We start from the raw sequence: 25,088 nt of genomic DNA, 5'->3' as shown, positions 1-25,088 counted from the left end.
TTTCACTTAAATGACATGACGAGATGGCCAGAAACACCCTTACAGCCAAATATGAAGCTGCTGCATAACGAAGAGCAAGCTACACCAGGCCAGATCCATGAATACCAGCAGAAAACCGGCTCAGCTCTATTTCCAACAATCATTACCAGGCCTGATGCAGCCCTAGCCGTCAACGAGCTTGCAAGATTCTCTAGGAACCCATCGCCAAGTCATATGGAAGCGATTAATCAAGTCATTGCCTACCTATATCATACACGATATCTAGCGCTTGAATTCAGCGCAAGTGAGTATGCTGATGAGATCTTCATATGCACGAGTGATGCCTCATTTGCCAATAATGAAGACAGAAAAAGCACCGGAGGTTACCTATGCAAGCTCTTTGGGGCTCCAATTGAATGGAAATCCGGCAAGCAACGAGCTGTCACGACCTCTACAACAGAAGCGGAATATGTCGCTCTAGCAGAAGCTGCTAAGGCAACATATTGGTGGCGTCGAGTTTTCAAATCATTGGAATTTGACCCTGGTCATACATTTGCTGTATATTGTGATAACAAGCAAACTATTGACCTGCTTGTAAAGGATACAGCGCAACGAAGCAAGCTACGCCATGTTGATATCAACAGATCATGGCTCCGGCAGGAGGTCCAGGAAGGGAGACTTCATATCAAATGGATCCCTACCAATCAGATGACAGCGGACGGCTTTACCAAGCCTCTCCCTGTTCAAAAACACCAAAAATTCATCAAGATGCTCAATCTGGTCGATATCAAGGACCTCATCCATGACCAGATCGGGTAATGCAGCGATCAATGTCAGCATTTGACCGCTGAGGGGGTGTGTCGACCGTATGTGACGGCTAGTCATATATGGAACTTTCCTGTTTGGGATATCGGAACTGCAAGCTCCGGCTCGCCGATGCTTATGCAGAGACTTCAGCTATTTCCACGGTTCAAAAGTTATGTCTCTTCCAACTGCCGTATTAGGCTAGGTTGATTATTATTTCTTGTGTATTTAAAGCTGCTCTATAGAGCTAGATTGTAAGAATCAGACCTTCATTCTTTTATATTATTCGTTAGTTGATGCTGGTAATTACGTCGATCCGGATGCTCTATATGAGAGCTGCTGCAGATTTATGATGCTTGATCTTCCAAGGTTTGACGTAGGCCAGTCCAGACTCAGACTAGCCTCGTTCCGGCCTACGGTCAGCTCCAGTCTAGCTTGCTGTCGCTTCTCTGGTTATTGTGGGGTAATAGTGTCCGTGAGTCTTGAGACCGTGACTCCAGCTTCTCCTCTACTCCTCTTCGTCTTCTCTCCTCACTTTCATCTGCATTTTCCTCACAACGCCTCTCAACCATTTGCAGTACTGGAGTGTCCATCAAGCTCCGGTTCCCTCTGGAACGGATGCTGTAGGTCTATAGAAGCATCGAACCCTTGACGCCCTCAGTTCACTCATAGTCACATTTCGCCTCCAGGCTTCTTGTCTCGTCATTCCACCGTCTTGCTCTTCGATCATCGCCTCCCCGCTATTATATTCGTGTCGTCCTTTGGACTGCATCAGTTTCCCTGCACACTCCAGTTTGATTGACGTTCTGTACTACATCACGCCACTCACCTTGCCATATCAGCTAACTCTTATCCATTGGCAGAGCTTTCACCCTGAGAACGCACTTCAACCGGCCTCCATTGTGCACCTCCTTCTCGAAATCGAACTCTACCTTGATTCAATACCGCTTGCTTGATGTCGTCTTGAGTTCCTCTTTGATCAAATCCCAACGCGAATATCTCTATTCGGTACTTTCATAACAGCCTTCGCAGCTATCCTGCTCATATCTTTTCTACCTATCCGCTCTACAATCCATAAATCATGTCAAACCACAGCTCGACCCCTCCAATTTCCGTTCCCCCATCCTCTTCCCGCCAGCGTCGAGCATCCTTCGCGTCTGGGCTCTCTTTCCCTGAGTATAAGCCAGGCAATCAGGGTTTAGCCAGCCCTCCAACCGGTTCCATGGCCAGTACTATGGCCAATGCTCAAGCAAACCAGAGACGCAGGCTGTCCATCACGACCCTGGGCCTGTCCGGCTCTCCAACTCAGACTTTGCCGTATGGGAACCGAAACTTTCGGCAGGGTAGCATCTCAAGCTCCGTGGGATCTAGCCCCGGGAACCCCGAAGAAGCCATCGCAGAAGATGAAAACTCGCCTCCTGGCACCATGCCGAGGTCTCCATTTGTTCGCCGACTTTCTTTCGGTGCCCAGGCGCTGCGAGATGCCCGCGCTGGAAGCATCGGCAACGGTAGATACCATCTCTCCCCCCCTGTATCACCTGCCACTGGAAAGCGCCGGACAGCGTCGTCTGCCGGTCTCTCCAGCCCTACAACCAACACAGGTGCTCCAGTATCATTATCTGCAAGTACATATAACGGTCTTCCCCAGAACGATATATCTAACAAATCTTGGCGACCAATAGGCGAGGGCTTCAACTGGTCTGAAGCTCTTCGAGCAAGGGCCGAACGCGGCCCTTTATCTCCAAATTCAGCCCAGGCCCAGCAGGCCCCGCAGACCCAGCACCGCCGGTCTGCATCCGTTGCGTCCCTGGATCTGCCCGCACGGGAAATGCCCAAGCAACCTAAACAAGTCAATAAACCCGACTTTTTCCAGGAGAAGATCCTCAGAGGCGACTTTATGGACTGATAGTCACTATCCGTGAATTCACGGGCTGCTGAGAAAGCGCATTGATTCTCGCTAGAGGAGTCCAGGATACGCCCGCTGCACCTCAAGTATATGATTAAAGGATACATATTTTACATGCTATGACATAGCCTGGGGAGTCAATACTCGTTTACTCGTTTCTGGACTTATCCGGAAACATGTTTTTAGCTTCCCATCTTGTCTCGAACTTTTATTCGCTCTTCCTGCCAGTGACGGTTCTACATTATGTTACCGGGTTTCCATGCTCATGTTTTGATTGATCTCCTTTTTCTTCGATTTGAAAACAAAGATCACCACTCGAAGGAGAACAAATCGCACATAACGGGTTTTATCATTTCGTTTGTCAAGGTATTATTGGACTGGCGTTGATGCGTTGTTATTTTTGATCTGCCACTAAATTCAAAATTGCGCTCTGGGTTAGTAGGGGCTTTGTCAAATGGCATACGTGTATTTTCGGTCTCGTGTATATTACATTGGGAACGATGACAGGTTTATTTATTCACTATTCTGTTCTACACAGACTATGTAGCGTTCTCTCGCGCAGATTATACTCCGTATGGTATAACGCAGTACAAAATTTCCATACTGCTGTTACCTAGAACCGTTCCTGCTGCTGTGGTGCGTACAACGCCTGACTATTCAACCACCGCTTAGAATCTGTTAGGCAGACATCAGGACTGAATTGCGGGCACGCTCTATCTCTCCCGGACTATGCATCCGTTCCAAAAAACATTTGAGAAGGGTTCTCTTGGTCAAATAAGGAACCGTGGTTAAAAGTAAAATATGGACGGCGTCAAGACAAACAATAAAAACCTGTAGTTAGATATAGCATATTTACGCCGACGGCCCAACTCCAGCATCATTTTGGTCAATATGCTGATGTGCTGGCACCTGGTTTCTTTTGCTCGACTCATCTTCATTGGCAAATTCACGGGCCGCTCGCTGGTCCAGAATATGCGCCGTTGTTACGCGTTCTTCCGGGGGGGGAGGGACCCATTTGCTGCTTTTCCAGGGAGGTACGCGCATCACATACATCATGTCCATTTCTTCAAGCGTCTTCCCTTTGCCCTCGAGTACAAAGAAGTAGACTATGAGTATGGCTGCGAAAAGGCAGCCGGCGAACACATAGCCATAAGCGAAATCGATATCTCCCGTGATAAAGGGCGTAAAGAACCTGATTTCCCGCTGTTAGCATACTACTGCATAGCATGGGTTTATAATGGACATGCCCAATAAGAAAATTCCACAGCCAGTTCGAAGCCGTGGCCATGGCCATAGCCTTAGCTCGATAGCGGGATGGGTAAAGCTCTGCCACGATAGCCCAAATCATGGGGCCCCACGTAGTCGCGAAACCTAAAATTACAGATAAGCGTTGTGCTCCCCGCAGTGGAGTATCCACCCAGAAAGTATGGGGTATATCTCACCAGTAATAAACAAACAGGCGAAGACAACCATTGCCTTGCCAGCGCCAGGAGTAGCAGAAGGATCTTCCACATTCAGAGAAAAGTGGCCAACTGAGGCAAAAACCATGAAATTCACAAACATCCATATTCCTCCTGTCACCAAACTTTTTCGTCTTCCAAAATGCTCGACAACATAAAGGCCGAAGAAAGTAGTGCCGAAGTTCACTCCGCCCAAGATCATCTGCGTGACAAACACGTTTGAGATACCCGCTCCATTGAAGACAGTTGTACCTAGAATAATGGATCAGTCCGTTTTCCCGAAGCATCTTCGATTTGAATCTGGTCCAGGGACCAGAAAGCCACATCCATATATGTGAAATATCACTACATGGTGTAACCACATGGCACTACGTGACTATACGCCTTAAAAACTGATGTAGACGTACCGTAATAGAAGAAATAGTTAGCTCCAGTCAGCTGTTGTAGTGCCTGCAGTACAATGCCTAGGGTTATGCGATAAAACATCCGAGGCCCCTGGAACATCTCTATCCACCCATGAAAACCACCTCTGGAGGAGCTTTCAGCCTCGAGTTGTTCCCTAATCTCAGTAAGTTCCTCTATGATAGCCCGGTGGTTCTGGGGCACGCCATAAAGTTTTGACATGGTTTGTCGGGCTTTGTCCGCGCGCCCGTGCCTGAAGTCATAGCGAGGGCTCTCTGGGAAAAATATGATTCCAATACCGAGAAGCAAAGCCCACAGAAACGTGATTCCGAGAGGAATACGCCAGGATGCCGAGTTGCTCATGCCCTCTGTCCCATAGTTTATGCAGTAGGCAACAAAGATACCCAGGGTAACGAACAATTGGTACGAGCTAGAAGGCTACTGTCAGCAGTCAGGTACTATCGGGGACAAAGAATATCTTGTCTTGAATGAACAGCTTACCAGACCATGGCCCCACGTATCTGTTTTGGGGATGTCTCGCCTTGATATAATGGCACTATTCAAATCCATTAGCCAAGACCTGGAAGGAGAAGGCTGCGCGTACCTAGTAAAGAGCAAGCGCCCACACCAAAACCGGTCACGAAACGACCCATCATGAATTGGTACCACTTAGGGTGTGGCGACGAGATCTGAATGATGAGGCCAACATGAAGAATAATGCACCAAAATGCAATGGACCATTTGCGGCCAAGCCGGTCAGCCAGTGGACCAGCCATCAGGGCTCCCAGAAGCGTACCGATGGACAACTACCGTGGCTCGAATCAATTTAAAGATGTAGTTTTGAGGATATCTTTACTTACCATGGACACTATCAGCCCTGATCGCACGTTATTGAAAGCGTAAGTTCCATCCAGCTGCCGCTGGCCGAATCGTCGTTTAAAATTGTCCATTTCGAGAAAGCCGGAGATCTGACCAGTGTCATAGCCGAATATAATGCCTCCTATGGAAACAAAGGCACCTAGAGCTAGAGATCGCCAGGTCACGAATGGTACAGGACTTTCATTCATTTCATCTTGCTTCTCTCTATCGAGCTGCTCCTGATGGTGCTGCTCCCCCGAGCGGCCAAGACGACATTGCGCTTCCTCAGATCGGTTATTAAGAAATATTGTTGATAACTTCTTCATGATAAATATCTTTGTAGCAGCAACTGCTGTGTATAGGTCTCAGACAAACGTTCATACAATGTCGAGATCAGAATAGCAGGTATATAGTGTAAGCAAACCGATGACGAAAGCCACCAAAATTTGAGAAATGCATCAAAATATGCAGCAAGCCTCCTTAAATGGGCTGGATGATATCGCAAATAAGTATAAAGCCTACGATGACGATGGCCATGGCTGGCCAAGCCCACGGACATGATCCAATGGCTCGTTACGGCTCAAATGTTGGAGGCAAACGAAGGGAGTATTCTGTAGTCATGACGTCAGGAACCGTTCTTTCCCCCAGACTCGGCAGATTTCTCCAAATTCAGTTTCGAATTGTATAAGGATAATTACTGCTACCTAGAATGTCATACAATTAAATAAAATCCGCGATTCTGATATAGCTCACAGATTTTCAGTAAGGGATGCCGTTCGTAAGGAGCTGGAACTGATCATATCCCTTTGTCGACATACTCAAATACGATTTGCGCACTAGCTCCCGCATAAACTCCGCCGCCTCTCGCTCACTCTTGTCGAGGACGAATCGATCACGGAAGTGTTTCAGCGTCTCAGGTTTGAAGCATGGTAGGCCGCTGTCTAACATCAACGACACAATGTGCGACAGTTTGGTGCTATACGGCCTAGACGCTAAAAACGCCTTTACGACCAAAGACTCGAACCATCGATATGGCTGAGTCTGTGTGGGATTGTGACTTCCACTGCTAGAGGAATGTGGAGTGCCACTCATCACGGCCACCATTTCCGATGTGAGTTTGAATGGCGCACGTTCGAAGCGTACACCGCCGGGCGCGATATCAAAGCAGAACCCGAAATCGATATGAATAATGTGGCCAGCATCATCAAACATGATGTTGCCATTGTGCCGATCCTTGAACTGCATCAAGTAGGAAATGACAGAATACGCGGCCATGCTTTTGACGAAGTTTGTTCGGGCTTCCTGGAACTGGATTGAATCTTCTCCCCCATACTTGGAAACAAAGTAGTCATATAGCCCGTTGACTGCTTCGCGGCCCAGCATATCCCGTGAAATAGAGTTTGGCAGCACATCAATGACCCCACATCCTGGTGCTGTTGAAGTCACCCGGTATGGGAATACCCAGACGTCGAGACCAATGCTGGCAAATATACTTCGGAAGGCGGCTATCATTTGCAAAGCTAGCATATCTTGACGGCAGTCGTCTCCGACTTTAAAGATGGCCGACTGCCAGACCTCGTAGGTTTCCTGGTGCGCGTCCGATTGATGATGATGCGAGGATTGGACCAGCTCGTTCGATGGCAGGCTTGTGGTTCGCGTCTTCTGAATTCTGAAAGTTGCCAAATAAGGCGCCTTTGCGTGGCTTTGTAGAGGCTTCCCTGACTTGCGATCGATTCCAACCACAACGCCGTCTGGGTTGCTGGGAAGATAAACGCCAACTTCAACTTTGATTTTACGAAGCTCTTCCTCAATCTTTTCCTTCTTTTCAGGCTTGCTCTTCTTGATGTATGGGCGAAGTTTTCCAGAGATACCAGTAATCTCGTTGAAGAAAGAGAATTCTCTTTGATAGAAGTCGCGCTCATCGTCACTGAAACTTGTAATCAAGGTGTCCATGAATCGATCCAGGGTTGGCTTGAGGGGGTCCGGCTGTTCGTGTCAGTCTATTTCCGTCATTAGTTGCTGTTGTCACTTACTATCTGAGAATCCTCATCTTTATAGGAATTCGCCTTCATGTTCCAAATCACTTGATGTGCAAACAATTGAGACTGCTTCGCCGTTTCGAGGATGTACCGCTCGACATAACCTAGGGCATCATATCGGAGAGCCTGAACAAGCTGTGGGACGAAGTAGAATCGAACGTCAAGGGAATGACTCTCCAAGGCCTTCATCGCATATTGCAAGATGAACGGATGGTTGCCGTAGGCGGGCAGGAAATAAGTTAAGCCTTCGATAGGATTGACGGGGGCCCAGTACAGCAGATACTTATGGTTGTCAGTTCAAACACCCAGGAGGTATCCATATGACTAACCTTAAGTTGAGAGGAAACGTCGGCTGGTAGCGCTGATCCAAACATAATCTCAAGACTACTAGGCTCATCAATGGCCTTCTCAGGAAAGCTAAGAAGTAGTCTCCGGATTTCATTGCTGAGCTTTCCAGACGGGAAACGTGTCGCAAGCTGGATTGCTAAACCTGGGCTCTCAGCCCAAGCAACCCGCAGCATATTCTCCTAGAGGAATTCTTAGAACGTGGCTACGAAGGGGAAGGGAAAGAAACAAACCTCCGTGAGATGCTTGCTGAATTGAGGAGGGTTATGCTTTCGGTCAGGTTCCAGCGGATACAACCAAACCCTGAGCCTTGTCCTCTCGTTTTCCAAAAGAACTTGGAGAAGATCTTGTTGCGCCTGAAGTGAAGTGTAAGGCCATCGGGTGTTGCAACCCACACCAGACACTTTTGTCAAAGCGGTTACAACATCGCTGAGAATTTTATCTTCCGCCTTTAACTGCAGCCGATTACCTCCAAAGGACCATCTGATTCGTTCAGCATGGTCCAGATAGAAGCCCTATTCTGGGAGGTGGGGATCTTACCGGGGCGGATGTTTGAACCAGTTGAGAGCAGCAGATAGGATTTGGTGTTTATGTCGCCACAGCGTGACATTGTCAATGGAGGTGCAATGCCTGAGAGCCCTGAGACAGAAGTGGATTATGCGGAAATGGACTTCTCGGGCCAGAGGATGGTTACTAGCATGCAAAAGTCCCACTGTCGTCCTGTCAATAAAACGAGAAAACAGATGTTGCGTCTGTGCATTGCCTAGTCGGACAGCATTAAAATGGCTTTCGAAAAGCTGGATAATCTGGAAGTGTGGGGCAAGAATGTTCTGAGCAAACTTCTGTTGCTGAAGCATTGAATCTTTGTTTGTCGGCAGAAGCTCAATTTTGGCATACATCGGGTCCACATGACTGGATGTACTCAATATCTAGAAGTATTATTGTTGCATGGGGCGGATTGTGCTCACCTGAAAGAGGGATCAAAAAGTCCCTGCCTTCGTAGGATCGTGTTCTCCCATTGCTGGACCACCTCAAACAGTATTGTCGGCTCCAATTTGGGATTTTCATGCATTACCCCCAACCAAAGGGAGACACCAATTTCGATAGACTCTTTAGAAAATATCTGGAAAGGCAGCGAAACCAGGTAATGAGCGATGACAGCATTGGCAGCGTTACTACCGCATAGTAAAGCAGCGGCACGCTGCATAGTATCTCGAATCTTGGGTAGAGCGACCTGCTTTCCGGAGTGGACTGCTTTGTGGATATTTAATAATGACTGTTCCATGCACTTACTCTGTTTAAACGAAGATGAGTCTCCTTGTTCTAGAAGTTTGAGCCCTGGATCTAGGTGCTCATCAGCATCATCTGACGTTGACCATACTGGACACTGCCCAGTGCGACGATACTTCTGACGAGCTGTATGCTGAGCGATGAAATTGGAGGCAACATTGACTCTAGTAACTCCAAGGCTTTCGATAGACCCTAAAAGTATCTGGTTAAACGTGATTGAATATATTGGTAAAGTATACTTACCAAGTCGATGATCGTTTTGGGGTATGAGAGAGCCCATCTCAAGCGCAAATGAACGACCCATTGAAATATCGCCGTACCCATCATTATCATCAGATGCAGATAAATAAGACTTTACGTTTCTCAGAGAATGTACTTATTGACAAATTGGATTACGTACCTGAAGAAGGCCTTTGATATCCAGAGGCGCAATGTCCATGACACTTGTTATCCACGCCCTTGCCCGCTCAAGTAACACTTCAAGTGTCCTTCTTCTGTAACCATAATTATCTGGAAGATCGACCTTAACGTGACCAATTAGAGAAGTGAACGTTGACTTCCATTCAAATTCGTCAAGCTCTTCCTCGTGGCACGAACGCCAGACGACCGTTAGAAGCTCAAGCAATGCAAATAAAGAGTTCTTGTCACAAAGGGCTGAGGGACACTCCTGTATAACCCTATTCGCGCAGGAAATAGCCACTTTCTGAATTCTTTCTATGCGGTGACAGCAAGCTATGAAGAAACCTGCCAATTCCTTCGACAAGAAGGCAGAATTCCGTTTCCCGGAAAGGGTCAATGAAAGGTAACAGCCGACAACCCTATCGGCGATAGCGGACATACAGCTAGCCATCTCAGCGGTAGCAAGGGCTGGATCACGGAAGTAACTCAACGGCTTTGTGCAATTACCCGAAAAAGCGCGAAGATTCTCAAGTAAGAGGGCAGCATTTAAGAACACCGCCTTGGGGTAACTCAACCGCTTTATTTCGGACTCCCGGTGTGGAATTTCATTGACCAAACGTTTCTTTTGCTCAATATGACGCTGAGGGCTCATGCCACGCCTGAGCACAGTGTTAAGCTCAACATCGCTCTCAATCATGTCCATGCGATCCTCAGACACAAGAGCAGGGGAATGTTTCGCGAGTAATCGCAGCTCTTCAATGTGATTTTGCCCCACGGTTGAACTGAGCGATATCCCATGGACGGCAACATTGAACCACGCATCTCGAAACAGAGCAGAGATGTACTGGTCTTGTTCGAGCTGCAACCCTTTTGAGGAGAGTAGAGCCAGCGGCTTCAAAAGTGGGCTGATGTCCTCAGGTGCTAGATGTCCTTCGTGCTCATCTGTCGCATCACCCTTGTTCACTAGACTTTCCAAGAGATGAACAAGGTAGAGTCTGTAAAGAGGGGAATCCCTTCTCAACGACATGGAGAGGTAATTCATCGCACCTAGGACTGCATTCACAACATTGCCATATCCTTTGGCGACACCATCGCGGAAAACACGGTCATAGAACTTCAATAGAAGCTGAAACTCAGCTTGACCAGTGGTGATGGAGAGTGCCGCTGTCTCCTTGATTATACAAGCATCCACTGCTGTGTTCAGTTTGCTGATCTTTTGCAGAAGCATCGACTGTGCCAGGGCACTAATTTGTTCATCATGGCAGCTGGTTGCAATTGTCACTATAGCATGAACAATATTCGGAACGTTGTCCGTGATCTCGAGGGAATCTGCCGAGGCCTGTCGGAATTGAATAACTGCCTCTCCGGTGAGGTAAGACTTGTCAGAGCCAGGGCTCAGCACATTCCCCAAGGAGTATAGAGTTGTTATAACGGAATCTTGGGAGAGAACACCGAGAATCTGAGAAAGACATCGAGCAGCGACAGGCCCTATGCTTCCTGCATTTATACCACCCTCCATTATGAAACGCAGCAGTGAGCGACTTCCAGATGATGCGCTGCTGACAGACATACGGGAGATAATCGTAATGCACTTTAGAGTTGTCGTCGCAAGTTCAATACACGACATCTGCTTTGGGTCTATAAGGGTATCCTCGAGCCATGACAGAAAATCATCAGTATTTGCATTTTCCGTCAGAAGCGCACAATTGAGGTACCCTGTTAAGGCCAGAGCCTTGACAGAAAATGCAAGTTGCTGTTGCCAAGGAGAGCCAACTTGCAGATAATCGGAGCCGTCCTCTAGAAGTTGGATCTCCTCGGCGATGATGCCAGTCAAACGATTGATAAGGGTTATCTCTGCTTCGTCATGACTCCTGGCGATACCGACACCGTCCACATATTCATCCAGGAGCTCATCATCCGACATATTTTGCGCTCCAATGAGAGATGTTATGCAAGATTTGATGAAACGCATATAACCCTCTTGCAGAAGCATAGCCCCTAGCGGACGACCGTTGGTGGCATAACGCCGAGTATATATTTTCCAATTCCGAAGTGTATTGTCTGAGGCACCAGCACTGCGCACTATGGATGAGGCAGTCTCGATAACCACCATAAAATTCTCTGAAAACATTGACCGAATATGGTCGACCATCCGCAGCTTTTCAGTCGCAGACCAAAAGGCACTAAATTTAGCGGCGGCTTCTAGGAAACCAACGATCGAGGCGCAAATGGCCAATATACTGACAGACTCGGCAGGGTCAACTTCTGCAGAGAATTCGATCGCCTCGACACATTTATATACATATTCGTTCACGGAATCAAAGACGACTTGGCGCAAAGACGGGTATTTCGACCCCAGATGAAGGAGAGCGAATGTGAGGTGATATGAAAGCGCTTCCCACGGAGACGGACTGATATCGCGTAGAAAGGGCGAAGGACGGAAAAGCTGGCCATGGGACTCTGGAAGGTATTTGGATAGTTGTGAGACTAATCGCGACGCGTGTTCCTCTTTGGTGACGGAAGGGGCGGCCTTGCAGAGAGATATCAAGACACATAACTCGCGAATATCCTTTTCGTTTGTTAGTTAATGTCACTTCTACTGGACGAAACGACGAACCATAGGCATCCGTGACATAGGAGATTGACTGTGCAAAACGCCATTGAGAGAGCCATTCAGTCGATTTGTTAAATGCTGGCATTGTCGAGTAAGCTGGTCAATCTCGGACTCGTGGCTGTCGTCCGGCGTGCTGCTGGCGGCTAACTTTGCGAGTTTCTCCAAGGCGGAAGCCCGGATATTTGGACTGAAGCTACACATCAGTCAGCGTTTGATAGCACAATCAGAGGTCTCCCAGAATGCGCACTCGTCCATTTCATACGCTTGAGTTAACTTTTAAAATAAAATTGTTCGTGAGTGGTGTCCTTCCGCGCCTCTTGTCGTCCAGATGGGCCAGGGGCAGGGATTCCAGGGGACTCGAATGATATAGGTAGGTATGGAGAAAGATCCACGTGGGGCGTCAGCGGCGGCCCTGGTGCTCCAGCTTCCATACAAGCAAGTACCGAGTGGTACTTGTTTCCGATAATTACCAAAGCACTCCAATCTGTCTATACCTCACTTTGTCAAACGACGGGAGTCGATTTTTAGGGCCAGAATTACTTTCTGTCCAGAGACTAGAAGTAATGGCATCATGCTCTGCATTTTGTTGGTTCATTTGCGGCGAATCAGCAGTTCAGATTCCCTGGAGGGATAGTTGCAATTTAAGCAACAAGACAGACATAGAGTGATTTCATGAGCAATGTACCTACATCACGCATTTGAAGGATATAAAAGAATTGTTTTAGATCCTTTGAAGCTACCAGTCCTTACAAAGTAGAGGCCGCGATCTGTCCGTAATTAGAACAGGATACGAAAGAACCATTTTTACGGGCAATTTACGAAAGGATGTTGTACCTAATTATGGAACTCGAGAGTAGCGCGTTTCCTAAGACCCTGGCCGAACAGTAAGATTCAGATTGGCCGACGAACTCAAGCTTTTGGGCTTTTATTTCCACCGTTATCTTTTTATTTGACTACCACATTCTTCTCTGACTTTTTCAAGCTGTCGCTGGTTCAGGAGCACCATTGGCAGCTCCTCCCGACCTTTTTGGCCTATAAACTTCACCTCAAGCCCGTTCCGCACTTCTGCTCGCAGTAGAATGTGAGTTGTAGAGACAATACGATGGTACCACGAAATGAGCAAAGTTCCCTTAAGCGCAGCAGGGTAGGAAACCACTCTCCAAGCTGTATTCAGCTGCTAATTGCATCCTCATCTCTATAGGTTACTGCAGACCACGAATCGCAAGATCAAAAGAAGCCCAGACGGTCTGAGAGGATCAGTTCACAGCAACAATCGCAGACACCTGTCATACAGTCATACCTACCCACTCCGCTAACGCATCATGACTCTACGGCTACGGACTTACGAAACGAAATGACAGCTACTCCGCCAAGTCAAGCTCTTCCGCGGTCACCTTCTGACCTAGGGTCTCCTCCTGGCGATACACAAGCGCTCTCGCAATTCGTCTACCCTCCCAGAGCGTTTGCCGATGACGTCGAAGATGAAGCCGCAGAAGGGGTTTGGGGTTACCTCATACCTCTTGACGATAAAGTCCGGGACGCTCTTGTGCTCCGGAAACGTGATGGCTGCGACGCGAAGCCTACCAAGGAGCGATCATCCAAGGAGCGGAAATCTAGGGAGTCTTCCACGAAACACGCTGCCAACCGACGTCCTGGGGGCTACTTGATTGGACGACATCCAGAATGTGGTAAGCAATACTTATGCAATTTGCCGATGGTGTTACTGATATAGCCCAGACTTGTCGCTCAATATTCCAACTGTATCTAACCGCCATTTTCTGGTGTTCCCTGAAAACCGTAGGGGCGATACAGTAGCTATCCTCGAGGATTTGTCCAGTAACGGCACGTTTATCAATGATGCAATTGTTGGCCGAAACAAACATCGCGAACTGGAAGATGGTGACGAGGTGACCGTATTGGACGAGGTGCGGTTCGTTTTTAGAGCACCCCGGACAAAGAATATTAGCGGATTTCGGCAGCAGTATCGAGTCTTGCAACAACTTGGAAAGGGACACTTTGCAACGGTCTACCTTTGCGTAGAACGCACTACTGGGGCAAAGTTTGCGGTAAAAGTATTTGAGAAACGAGCTGACTCCAAGTCTCAAAACGACGCGTTGATGCAAGAAATCGGCCTCCTGATGAGCGTTAGCCATCCAAATTTGCTCTGCCTCAAGGACACATTTGATGAAAGTGATGGGGTATATCTCGTGCTAGAACTTGCTCCGGAAGGGGAGCTTTTCAATATGATCATACGCAAACAGAAGTTTACGGAAAAAGAGACTCGCCACATCTTCCGTCAACTCTTCGAAGGCCTGAAATATCTGGTATGCCCCGTCCCTTACATGGGTTGTTCATACTATGATTCTAACGTAGACAGCATGACCGTGGAATTGTCCACCGAGATATCAAACCGGAGAACATATTAGTTGCCGACAACAAATTGACCGTAAAATTGGGAGATTTCGGGCTGGCCAAGATAATTGGTGAGGACTCATTCACGACTACGCTGTATGTTCTCCCGAAAGTATAATTGAAGTACAAATAACTGACCAAATACTACGTCCAGATGTGGCACACCAAGTTGTAAGTACTTACGAGTTCATTGTGAATGATGCTCATTCTCCAGATGTTGCTCCCGAGATACTCCAAGAATCTCGCCGTCGAAAATACACCAAAGCTGTCGATATCTGGTCACTTGGTGTCGTCCTCTACATATGCCTCTGTGGCTTTCCCCCTTTCTCTGATGAACTCTATACGCCAGAGAATCCTTACACACTGGCCCAACAAATCAAGCTAGGGCGCTTTGACTACCCATCACCGTACTGGGATTCTGTGGGAGATCCCGCCTTGGATCTTATAGACAGGATGCTTACAGTCGACGTCGATAAAAGAATCACTGTCGATGAATGTCTTCAACATCCATGGCTCACAGGCGAGCTCCCAAGCGTGACCGATAGCACAGACGGTCTCACGGGTGCGTTGGGAAACTTGGACTTCTCCAAAAGGAAAATTGCCCGGGAGAGAACTCTCCTCAGCGGTATCAATGATGTACGTTCCAGCCAGCAAAAGACGGGAGACGGAGCCTCCGTTAAAGTTTACCATAAGAACATTGCTGGTCAACGTATGCATAACCAGAGGGCTACTCGCCAGCATGAGTTCCCGAACAAGAATAGTGGACCCAAAGATTTTGTTAATCTTGGGGAGTGCGGAGATCCGGTATTATTTGAAGAGGAACCGACAAGCCGCCACAATTGAGCTTTATGGGTTGATTTAAAAGGTCAATCGCGATTATCTGGTTTTGTGACAGAGGGTAATAGTTGAAATGGCACATTTATTCTAAATAGCACCAACTGTCAACTTTAGAGCTGCTTTTCTTATAACTACTTTTCCTTTTGTAACTACGTGCTTGATTAAGAGGAACGGAAAGGCAACGAGAGCAATTCAGTTGGTTAACTGCATGCCATGATTCTATACGCAAAGCCTTCAGAGAATAAATATGGTACTGCAGTGATCGGTGATGGTAGTGATCGGTTCAGTCTATAATACTCTAGTGTGTGTATGTCTCAGAGTCTGGCAATGTTATGAAGATCAGGGCCCATTCGGAAGCAAAGGGTACATCTATCTAACATCCGATAACTGCTTCGCTGAGAGTTTGTACCGCTTAAACTTCATTATTATCTCTATTTCTTCATACAAACACCATAGAACTTCTCTATTTTGAGACGCGACTCCTCCGAAGTGACGCCATTGCGTCATAAAGGACGTCTTTGAAGGCAAACAAGAAAGCGGCAGTTATTGCACTTTGGGTGACTTTAGGCCCGATTCCTGTAAAAGAATAAACAACGCATTCTGGTCAAACAAGAATTAATGAACTCACCTTTGTACAGTCCAGTGTAGCCCTCTTCCTTTATGATTCTCTTTAAGCTTCCGTTCAAGCTCTCCTTGGGGCCATCCTTGCTGGCAACATGCATTCGGCTTTTCACAGTAATGTATGGGTATGTGATTGAGGTCGCCAAAATCTTGCCAAGGGCACCGAGGTAAAAGGCGTCCTTTGGTGTCATCCGACGGCGGCGTTCCACTATGTTTTTCAACTGCTCGAAGATGGTATACTGTAGAATAGGATTGATCACCAAGACAAGTGCAGGTAGGACGCCAGCAAAGAGTGCAGTGGGTCCCTCCTTCTGGAGTAGGTCCATAAGTGTACCGAAAGTAGACGGCCGCTGCTTCTTGGGAGCTCCTGGCAGTGACTGATCATCCTCTGCCGATTTGCGTGCGGTCACTCTGGTGTTGACGACCCAAATCGGGTTTGTGAGCAGGACAGTTGCACTCCCTGCAATTGCTCCGGCTATCATCGATTCGAGTGTTGACAATTTCTTTGAACGACCTGCTTTTTCGGCAGCCTTCTCGAAGGCAGACCTGGTCCATTCGTACCAGTAGTAGTAGACAAAGTTCGTGACGCTGATACCGAATAATGCTGACTCGAGGCCAGAGTAAAGTCCAACTATTCCTTCTCTCTGCACAATACGACGAATCGCATCAATAGTCGAAGACTGCGCACGCTTGGATTCGACTTGCGCTCGAGTTGAGAGTGTTATAAGTGGGTATCTGGTTAAATCATCCAGGTGAGTATGTGCTCATGAAAGGGGAGGACTGGCTTCAGATTACTCACGTCAGAACCATGGACAGTATGCCACCACCAGCACCCGCCAGAGCATGGGCTATGTTGTCGCTCTGTTGAGCAGCAGCAGCGGCGGCCACTTTCTTTGGGTCCTCGACCTTTGATAGAGACATAACGAGATTCGGAGGTATCTTTGAAGCCAGATGCTAAAAGAAGGGAGTCGTGTCGAGAAACTGACAAGACAGAACAGGAAGATGGGGAGAGAATGAAAGAAAGTAGATTTCAAGACAGGAAAAGGAGTGATATACGAATAACAATCGGAACGAAAGAAGGGGTGGTCGAACCGCCTCTAGAGATGTTTTGGTCGGTTCGATAATTGGGGCATGGCGATCCATCTCATGACGTTTACCGAATCCTATACCTCGGCTGTTATAACTTTCAGCCTTCAACCGTTTTCCCAAGATGTACAGCCATACATTTGTACACTTTTCAGTATGGTAAGGAATCATCGGTCTCGGAAACCGGTCAACATGATTCACGTGTTACTCGCCGCGACTATAACTGCTTTTCACAAACATCCTGGAGTGTGTGGTCTCTGTTGAGGCGACACTCGGAGCGACACTCGGTCTAATCAAAGGCTAGCGACATGATATCTGGGCGCCCTTCCCGAAAAAACCATCAGGCCGAAGTTAGATCCTTCATCTGGACTTAGGATTATTCGCGAGTTCTAGTCGATTTCTGGCGAATGAAAGGTGGGGCTGGAGCTGTTGTGTCCTGCATGTGATCTAGTTCGAGGGTTTGTGTTGTGATAAGATGACACTGGTATCATATGAACATACATGTTTCCTAGTATCATAAAGACCAAGAGTAGCCGACAGAGCAAGGATGTAACTGTTCTCAGTTCAATCAAAAAGATTTACAACCTCTAATTTACCACGGCAGCGAGTACACAAGTCATTCATGCGTTCCCTATAACTGAGCCTGACAAGATGCGCAAGGAATCCAACCTAAGAAACATGAAGAGAATATTGTAAAGAGGCCAGATTAGAGTCGCAAACAGAGAACAAAAATAATGAAAGCAATGAGGAACAAGGTGTCGGGGTAGGGAGCAAGCAGAGAAATAAGGTGCTGACCCTTAAGTGTTCCTGTACAAGACAACGAGTAAGAGCCCGACTAAGCATAGCGAGAAAAGAGATACACTCCCACGTAGTCGTTTCCAGCTGATTAAAACCGTCAACACCATCCGTTTGTACCGTGATTAGGGATGGACAAAGACATCGAGCTTCGCAGAGAATATGGAGGTCCCACGGATGCTTCTGTGCCCTGTGCCAAAGGGGCAGTTCGGCAATACTGCTTTTCGGTCATGATTCGTCTAACAGCAGCCACCGGCAGATCCAGACTGGACACCCTGACCCTGGCCGACTTGCACAGTTGGCTTGTTATTCACGGTTGCAGTGCCCATGCGTTCCTTGATCTGTCGAGCCATGGTTAAGAAAGCTTGTTCAACGTTCGAAGCATTCTTGGCAGATGTCTCCAAAAATGGGATTCCAAGACTATCGGCGAATTCCTATAGGTAGACACAGAAGTTAGAGGGTTTCCGGAAATAACAGCTGAAGAAGACCACCGATCGATGTTGTGATGTCGTGACAGGGATATAGCAACCAACCTTTGCGACAGTGTATTCCACGACTTTTTTGTCCTCCATATCGCTCTTGTTGCCCACGAGAAGCTTGTTGACACCTTCAGTCGCATAGCGGTCAATCTCCTGAAGCCACTGCTTCACGTTGTTAAAAGAGTCCATATCGGTAACATCGTATACAACGCAGATACCATGAGCGCCACGGTAGTAAGAGGACGTAATGGTTCGGAAGCGCTCTTGGCCTGCGGTGTCCCACTATGTAAGCCGTCAGCTTTATCCGATGCACTAAAAGAGCTCTATCAGCTTTCCATACAATCTGAAGCTTCACAGTCTTGCCATCAAGTTCAATAGTGCGGATTTTCTTTCATAGAGGCTGTTAGTTAATCCCTGTCCGCAGAATGATTGCCTGACAACCGATAACCGATCGACAGCAGGGTAAACGTACAAAATCCACGCCGATAGTGGAGATGTAGCTTTCTGTATAGGTATCATCGGCGAATCGAAGGAGCAAGCAGGACTTTCCAACGCCGGAGTCTCCGATAAGGAGAAGTTTGAAGAGGTAATCGTATCTGACCATGTTAGGGCTCTGGAATGGGAGAAGTACTCAAATTCGGGGAGGCGTAGCATAGAGGACTCTGTGTTTTGACCACGTTAGCCGGCTGAATAGATATAAAGCAGCAGAAGCGGGCAGAACGAAGTCATCTCAAAGAATAAGAGAAACCATGTCACGGCAACAAAACAACAGCACGATTCTGGTGGACCACTGCCAAACTCGCAGGCAGACGTTCAAAGCACTTACCACTCAGGGTTCATCTTGGCTGCTAATCGGCGTGGTTTTCTTCGAATGAATGAGTTCGCTAGAGAGGAGGTAATATCCGCAGCGAGACAGGAAAGCGAGATTCAGGTGATGTAACGTAGAGAAGTGTCAGCCAGGATGGGCTTCGGCGGTGTTGCTCAGTGCAGGAGAGCAAAGGAGCCCAGCGTGCAGTAGCCTGTGACCGTTTCACGTTCTGCCTGGGGCCAGCCTATGACCAAATTAGGCTTAGTGTTCCATTCAAAAATAGCCCAAGATCCCATTGCTCTGTCATGCACCACATCCTTGACATCAGAAAAAACCTAGAGTAGCATAGACATTTGGATAGGTACGGGCAGCTTTGGGGGTCCGTAATGTTAATTTCAATCTGGACTCTTCCATGGGCGACATGGGATTCGAACGCCACGTCAAGCAAGGAAGCCGAAGGTAAGTTGTTACACGATTTACCGTCCAAAAGCCATATGAGATTCGATTCAAGATAAATACTAGACTATGGATCGGCATGCAGAGTGTTCACTCCCGTCATTCAGAAGAGCAAGCGCGCTTAGAATCCTCAACCTTACCCTCAAGCATAACCATGCTCTTTTAGCCATTTCAAGACTTGCTTTTCATCCCTTTCTTTGTAGTTGGCACTGGTCCGGATACTGTCGGCCACAATCACTAGTGCGCGATCATACGCAGTTGTATCCTTGTCCTGGAAGAATGCAGCAATATCATCGCCAATGCTATGATCAGCAAATTTCGAGAGTCCCATCCGCACGAAACGCTCGAAAACGACGTTGTTTGCGGAAAGACGTGCTTCTACGGAGTCCCAGTTGTTCTTCATATACTCCCATAGCAAATGACGAACTTTGGAGTTGGCCGCCAAGGAAACTGCACCGTTATGCACGTCCTGAATAGCAACTTTATCCGAGAACACGAAGTCCAGATACTCATTGACAAGTGCAGCATCCTTCGTACGTCCCAGAGCCCCAAGGCAGATTTCCTTGCCATCAACAGAATCGGTCTTGAGATATTCGTCCTTCACAGAGTCGTACTCTTCTCTAGTACCTTCCGAGACAGCAATACTGAAGATTGCAGAGCGGAGATTTGTGTGGATAGCGCTCTTGTCCTTTGCGGTTGCCCACAGACCAAAGCGATTCTTAGCTTCAGCCACAATACTGAGAACAATTAGTCACATTCGAAAGGAAGACAAAAGGTGACAGAATGACAGCACCTCTCATTGCCCGCAAGCCCCGACATCGCGATCAGAAGCTTCCGCAACTGCAGAGTGAGATAATCATCAGTGGGCTTGAACTCCCAGCCGATCATATTCGCGGCGGGGGCCGAAAGTTCACGAGCAAACTTCTTGAGGCCCTCAGCCACCTCTTCGTTCTGTGAGAAGACAGACCGTAAATTGCCGACAGAAGACGAAATTTGGGACCAAACCCTATTGAATCAGCAAGTAAGCAGAAAGAATGCAAAAGCATGCAACCCGAGAAGGGGAAAAGGTAAAGACAACTCACAAATAGTTCGTTTCATCCTTGAACCCTTCTAGAAGAGATAGCAAGGCTGCAGTGCTACTTTCACCAGATACAGCGAGGGCAGCAGCGTCACCAATCAATCCAATCTTGTCCTCAGTGCTTAACGAATCCAGGGACTGACCGAGCTTTTTAAGTCTTGAGGAGGAATAGTTGGTTCGATAAAAACCGGAAAGGTCTTTGTTGATCTTGTAAAACGAATCCTGGCCAATGCCCTGGATGGTGTCCGCCTTTGATACGAGAGCACGAGGGTCCTGAACCGTCAATTCGGGACCCGATTTGATACCGAGCGGAATCCACCAAGTTGTCTCATCCTCTTCAGGCTTTACATCACCGGTTGAGAGAAATCTGTTTTGGCGAATTTCAAGTTGGCCCGTCTCTTCCGCGATTGTGACAACTGGAAACCCAATTTTACGAATCCATGGATCCTGGTAGATATTATAAGAAATTCTATCCATATTTCAAGATTCACCACACTTACCATGAAACTGTTAACGTCCTGGTTAGATGCTTGGCTAAGTGCAATCCAAAGATCATTAGTAGTAGCGTTGCCTATAGGTATATGGTTAAAAGTTGGAATGAACATAAGAAGACTTGTTGATGCCGGGCATACCATATGCGTGAGTCTTGAGGTATTGCGCCACACCACGAAGGAAAGTTTCGCGCCCAAGATGGGTACTGAGCATGCGGATGACGGAGCTACCCTTAAGGTAGCTGATGTGGTCAAAGATCTGGTCGACCTCTAGAGCGTTTTTGACGGGTACTTGGATCGGGTGAGATGCACGCAACGAATCGAGTTGAAATGCTTGCTGGACACCTTCAGCCTGTGCAGCCGTCAGCTGTCATTATTTTTACTTTCAACATTGAATCACCACTAGAAGTACATACCACGAACTGCGACCAGATATTCCATTCTACCATGGTATTAGATACTTTCAGCTGTGATCGCTAGAGGGGGCCATGGATTCCTTACCTGGATAGAAGTGATCGACAGCAAGCCATCCGACCCATGTAGCAAAGCCCTCATTGAGCCAGAGCTCATCCCACCAATCCATTGTTACGAGATTGCCAAACCACTGGTGTGCAAGTTCTATAATAGCCTAGTTAGCTAGGGTGGAGAGCGGCTTAAGGTAATGCTTGACTCACCATGAGCGACAACATAAGCAATTCGATTCTTATAACGAGTATCTGATTTGCCTTCGTCGAACAGAACGGCAGTCGTGCGATACGTCACAAGACCCCAGTTTTCCATAGCTCCCATTGCCTATATTTTTCACGAAAGGTCATTATGAAGGTCCGGCAGTGTCGAGAGACAACTTACAAATTCATGTACCGCTAGAAGATCTGCCTTAGGCAGAGGATATTCGATCTCGAAAATCTCCGAGAAGTAGTCGACGGTCCGATGTGCACATTCAAGAGCAAAGCGGGCTTGTTCTTTAAGTCCCTTCGTCGTATAGACACGAACAGGAATACTCTTTCCCTGGTATTTACGTTCGGTCAATGCCTCGACGTAGTCAAAGTCACCAATTGCCCACGCCAAAAGCTAGAAGAGGAAAATGTGTTCAGTGTGAGGTCAATTTTGGTGGAGGGTGAATACGAACATAAGTGCTCATCACTGGGGTCGTATCGAAAGAAACCACTTTGAGCTCAGGCTTGCTGCCCTCCCTTTCGGACTTGACTGGCATGTTGCTGATAGCCGTCTGACCCTTAGGCACTTCAATTTCGAAGTCAAATGTCGCCTTGAGGTTTGGCTCATCAAAACAAGGAAATGCTCTGCGTGCATCACAGGACTCAAACTGAGTGCTCAGCATATAATAAAATTCTCCTTCCTTGGGGGTGTCAGACGTCGGCTCGACAGCAGGCTTATATTTGGAGCGGTAAAACCCAGCCATGGCATTATTCATGGTGCCGGTGAACGATATGGAGACGACGAGTTCGGACTGAGGGAGTTCCTTGGGGAACCTAATTGTCACCCTTTCCGATTTCTGATCGTAGGTGATCTCAGACGTTTTGGTCAACTCTACGCCTGAAGTAGCATCTCCATTAATTAAATCCATACGCGTAAATATCATGACTTAGCGAGATAAAAATACCACTTACCGTCTAATCCTAGAACCTTCGCATGGTGCACTTCAATTTCTTTTGCATTGAGCACCACTTCCCTTGTGGGACTGTAGACCTTTGAAGTGATGTTGACTATACCCTTGTAGCTCCACGAGCCACCGAGCTGCAGGTCGAAGAGGGAAATGTCATAATGGGCAGGTTTGACCCTATGATTTCAATTAGGCTCACCACGCTCATTCGCTGATAATAACTTACACATTGGGAAGAATATCTCTGTCCTTTGATGCCATTGCTCGAATCTCAGAGGAGCACTGCCTTGTGGAGATAATAGGTATAACGGGCCTGTGCAGATAAGGAAGTGTACGTGATAATTGATGAGAGCGGGAGCGAAAGATCGGGTGTGACGAGGGAGGGCGGCACAGAGACGATAGTGTTTGGAGGGGTCGATAAACTCGAGGCACTGGTGGGCAACGGAGCCCGGTGCATCTGGTTGACGTGATGCTGCGTCTCCCCCACATCTAATTGCTTTCAGCGGCTATCGCCGGAGGAAAGATATTCTGAAACTGATATGACCAAGATAATGATTTCATATAAAAGTTACGGTCCCCAGAATCGCCATAAGAACTGACTGGTTTCGTCCAAACATATACTCAAGTATCGAACTTACTGAGAAAATTCCGCGGTACGTCAGGCGGGAGAGCTTGGACCTTTCTCTGCCGATCCTTACTAGGTACACAGTCATAGCAGTCTACCCTACATCACCAAGACAAAACCCGGACTTCGTTCATTACATAATTGCGTACACCTAATGGCGGATTCTGATGATGAATATATTGGAGGTCTCTCAGGAGATGAGGGGGACGATGATATCATTCGAGAAACGCGAGGCGCCGTCGGCCAGGCTCCGAAGCGGAGGAAACAGAAGGGCGGAGCGGAATTCGAGCTTGCGCGAACGTGGGAAACCCTGGTTGAAGGAGCAGATGGCACGATCAGCTCAACAGTGGGAGGGTTATTGGAAGCCAGTAAGAGAAAGAGGTGAGTTAGCAAGTGTTCGTCTCAAGCATCGCCCGCGTCACAAGTATGGGCATTATGGCGCTTTGCTGATGGTTGGGTGAAGGCTTCTAAAGGACACAACACCACTGCAGCGCGGAATTATACGCCATATAATATTGATCCTGGATCTATCACAGTCGATGATGGAGAAAGACCTACGACCAACGCGGTATCTTCTGACACTACGATATGCCCAAGAGTTTGTAAGGGAATTCTTCGAACAGAATCCTATCTCTCAGGTTGGTGTTATCGGGCTGAGAGATGGCCTTGCGCTACGGATCAGTGATATGAGCGGAAATCCGACCGAACATATCAGCGCGATACAGGATTTAAGGAGTCAGGATCCGAAGGGCCTTCCTAGTCTGCAAAATGGGCTTGAAATGGCCAGAGGTGCACTCTTGTAGGTTTCTTTCAGATCAAGAGACACCCTTCCCTCCATGACGCGTACTAACGACTGTGCCATTCCAGCCATACCCCCAGCCATGGAACGCGAGAAATATTCATTGTCTTCGGCTCACTGCTTTCCTCCGACCCTGGTGACATTCATCAGACTATCACCACACTTATCGATGATAAAATTCGTGTTGGAATCGTGGGCCTTGCTGCCCAGGTAGCAATCTGCCGTGAGTTGTGCTCTAGGACAAATGGTGGCGATGATACCTACTACGGCGTTGCCCTTAACGAGCAGCATTTTCGAGAGTTAATGTTGGCTGTAACAACTCCTCCTGCCACATATTCTCAGAAACAATCCGCAAGCTCACTTCTTATGATGGGCTTCCCATCCCGTACCATCGAGTCTTTTCCTTCTCTCTGCGCATGTCATTCTAATCCCACGCCGGGGGGGTATTTATGCTCGCGGTGCAACAGCAAAGTCTGCGGCCTTCCTGCTGAGTGTCCATCCTGCGGTCTTACTTTGATTTTATCAACCCACCTTGCTCGGTCTTATCATCATTTATTCCCTCTAATGAATTGGGTTGAAGTTTCTTGGGAACGTGCGCACCGCAGCACGACATGTTTCGCATGCGGTATTGCCTTTCCTACAATCCCCCCGAAAGAGCAATGGCAGGCCACTCAGAACCTCGCCAAGGGAATGAGTGTAAGCAGTCGTTACGAATGCACAGTGTGCGAAAATCATTTTTGTATTGATTGTGATCTCTTTGCTCATGAGGTGGTACATAATTGCCCTGGTTGTCAGAGCAGGGTTGTCCGCCATCCCCAGGACGATATACCTAGAGTTCAAGAAAGTGTAGATCAAATGGATACCTCAAGATGAAAGTGTGCTAT

General features: G+C 47.6%; 8 protein-coding genes across 8 annotated transcripts, besides 1 other annotated feature; 3 read left to right on the top strand and 5 right to left on the bottom strand.

The window, feature by feature from the left end:
* Nucleotides 1-25,088: part of a sequence feature (contig 1.70 1..41226(-1)) that runs on past the window's edge.
* On the top strand, nucleotides 52-2,762 carry ANIA_04276 (uncharacterized protein; the record flags this gene model as incomplete). The annotated part of the gene is made up of 6 exons (XM_050611269.1): nucleotides 52-794; nucleotides 1,018-1,037; nucleotides 1,077-1,152; nucleotides 1,362-1,406; nucleotides 1,879-2,291; nucleotides 2,466-2,762. 6 exons carry the CDS (start codon nucleotides 52-54, stop codon nucleotides 2,687-2,689), a joined length of 1,521 nt encoding a protein of 506 aa, XP_050467314.1. The 3' UTR covers nucleotides 2,690-2,762.
* ANIA_04277 (sugar porter family MFS transporter) lies at nucleotides 3,542-5,735 on the bottom strand (the record flags this gene model as incomplete). The annotated part of the gene is made up of 7 exons (XM_656789.1): nucleotides 3,542-3,892; nucleotides 3,933-4,060; nucleotides 4,132-4,401; nucleotides 4,557-4,981; nucleotides 5,053-5,107; nucleotides 5,156-5,357; nucleotides 5,412-5,735. 7 exons carry the CDS (start codon nucleotides 5,733-5,735, stop codon nucleotides 3,542-3,544), a joined length of 1,755 nt encoding a protein of 584 aa, XP_661881.1.
* stt4 (1-phosphatidylinositol 4-kinase STT4) lies at nucleotides 6,169-12,678 on the bottom strand (the record flags this gene model as incomplete). Its single annotated transcript, XM_656790.1, has 11 exons — nucleotides 6,169-7,395; nucleotides 7,443-7,730; nucleotides 7,778-7,975; nucleotides 8,027-8,276; nucleotides 8,334-8,705; nucleotides 8,762-9,044; nucleotides 9,087-9,275; nucleotides 9,327-9,435; nucleotides 9,484-12,051; nucleotides 12,100-12,289; nucleotides 12,596-12,678. 11 exons carry the CDS (start codon nucleotides 12,676-12,678, stop codon nucleotides 6,169-6,171), a joined length of 5,757 nt encoding a protein of 1,918 aa, XP_661882.1.
* On the top strand, nucleotides 13,097-15,351 carry ANIA_04279 (protein chkB; the record flags this gene model as incomplete). Its single annotated transcript, XM_656791.2, has 6 exons — nucleotides 13,097-13,240; nucleotides 13,298-13,784; nucleotides 13,834-14,420; nucleotides 14,474-14,604; nucleotides 14,663-14,679; nucleotides 14,723-15,351. The coding sequence occupies exons 1-6, from the start codon at nucleotides 13,199-13,201 to the stop codon at nucleotides 15,349-15,351; spliced, it is 1,893 nt and encodes a 630-aa protein (XP_661883.2). The 5' UTR covers nucleotides 13,097-13,198.
* pmp47 (putative peroxisomal membrane protein Pmp47) lies at nucleotides 15,754-16,887 on the bottom strand (the record flags this gene model as incomplete). Its single annotated transcript, XM_656792.2, has 3 exons — nucleotides 15,754-15,921; nucleotides 15,974-16,701; nucleotides 16,766-16,887. The coding sequence occupies 3 exons, from the start codon at nucleotides 16,885-16,887 to the stop codon at nucleotides 15,809-15,811; spliced, it is 963 nt and encodes a 320-aa protein (XP_661884.1). The 3' UTR covers nucleotides 15,754-15,808.
* On the bottom strand, nucleotides 17,661-19,293 carry ANIA_04281 (Rab family GTPase ypt1). The gene is made up of 5 exons (XM_656793.2): nucleotides 19,156-19,293; nucleotides 18,799-18,922; nucleotides 18,667-18,714; nucleotides 18,381-18,608; nucleotides 17,661-18,281 (listed from the first exon to the last, which is right to left on the bottom strand). The coding sequence occupies exons 1-5, from the start codon at nucleotides 19,164-19,166 to the stop codon at nucleotides 18,087-18,089; spliced, it is 606 nt and encodes a 201-aa protein (XP_661885.2). The 5' UTR covers nucleotides 19,167-19,293; the 3' UTR covers nucleotides 17,661-18,086.
* Nucleotides 19,614-23,156, bottom strand: ANIA_04282 (M1 family metallopeptidase). Its single transcript, XM_050611268.1, has 12 exons — nucleotides 23,007-23,156; nucleotides 22,788-22,957; nucleotides 22,289-22,713; nucleotides 22,009-22,230; nucleotides 21,834-21,951; nucleotides 21,661-21,777; nucleotides 21,576-21,601; nucleotides 21,301-21,511; nucleotides 21,169-21,239; nucleotides 20,673-21,115; nucleotides 20,384-20,596; nucleotides 19,614-20,327 (listed from the first exon to the last, which is right to left on the bottom strand). The coding sequence occupies exons 1-12, from the start codon at nucleotides 23,039-23,041 to the stop codon at nucleotides 19,733-19,735; spliced, it is 2,646 nt and encodes an 881-aa protein (XP_050467313.1). The 5' UTR covers nucleotides 23,042-23,156; the 3' UTR covers nucleotides 19,614-19,732.
* ANIA_04283 (TFIIH/NER complex subunit SSL1) lies at nucleotides 23,352-25,087 on the top strand. Its single transcript, XM_050611267.1, has 4 exons — nucleotides 23,352-23,433; nucleotides 23,490-23,786; nucleotides 23,869-24,204; nucleotides 24,273-25,087. The coding sequence occupies exons 2-4, from the start codon at nucleotides 23,560-23,562 to the stop codon at nucleotides 25,075-25,077; spliced, it is 1,368 nt and encodes a 455-aa protein (XP_050467312.1). The 5' UTR covers nucleotides 23,352-23,433; nucleotides 23,490-23,559; the 3' UTR covers nucleotides 25,078-25,087.

This window comes from Aspergillus nidulans, chromosome II, assembly GCF_000011425.1.
Source record: "Aspergillus nidulans FGSC A4 chromosome II".
Taxonomy (NCBI): Eukaryota; Fungi; Ascomycota; class Eurotiomycetes; order Eurotiales; family Aspergillaceae; genus Aspergillus; species Aspergillus nidulans.
This window is presented reverse-complemented; position numbering and strand designations above follow the sequence as displayed.

What these genes read in the sequence shown, in the direction of transcription:
- ANIA_04281 (XM_656793.2), bottom strand. An exon ending in AGACTGTGAAGCTTCAGATT is followed by an intron (nt 18,609 to 18,666) that starts GTATGGAAAGCT and finishes CGGCTTACATAG; the next exon opens with TGGGACACCGCAGGCCAAGA. An exon ending in TGGAATACACTGTCGCAAAG is followed by an intron (nt 18,282 to 18,380) that starts GTTGGTTGCTAT and finishes GTCTACCTATAG; the next exon opens with GAATTCGCCGATAGTCTTGG.
- ANIA_04282 (XM_050611268.1), bottom strand. Translation starts at nt 23,041, where the DNA reads ATGGCATCAAAGGACAGAGATATTCTTCCCAATGT. An exon ending in GAAGGTTCTAGGATTAGACG is followed by an intron (nt 22,714 to 22,787) that starts GTAAGTGGTATT and finishes ATGCTACTTCAG; the next exon opens with GCGTAGAGTTGACCAAAACG. An exon ending in TTCTAGCGGTACATGAATTT is followed by an intron (nt 21,952 to 22,008) that starts GTAAGTTGTCTC and finishes TGAAAAATATAG; the next exon opens with GCAATGGGAGCTATGGAAAA.
- ANIA_04283 (XM_050611267.1), top strand. Translation starts at nt 23,560, where the DNA reads ATGGCGGATTCTGATGATGAATATATTGGAGGTCTCTCAGGAGATGAG. An exon ending in GAAGCCAGTAAGAGAAAGAG is followed by an intron (nt 23,787 to 23,868) that starts GTGAGTTAGCAA and finishes GGTTGGGTGAAG; the next exon opens with GCTTCTAAAGGACACAACAC. An exon ending in ATGGCCAGAGGTGCACTCTT is followed by an intron (nt 24,205 to 24,272) that starts GTAGGTTTCTTT and finishes GTGCCATTCCAG; the next exon opens with CCATACCCCCAGCCATGGAA.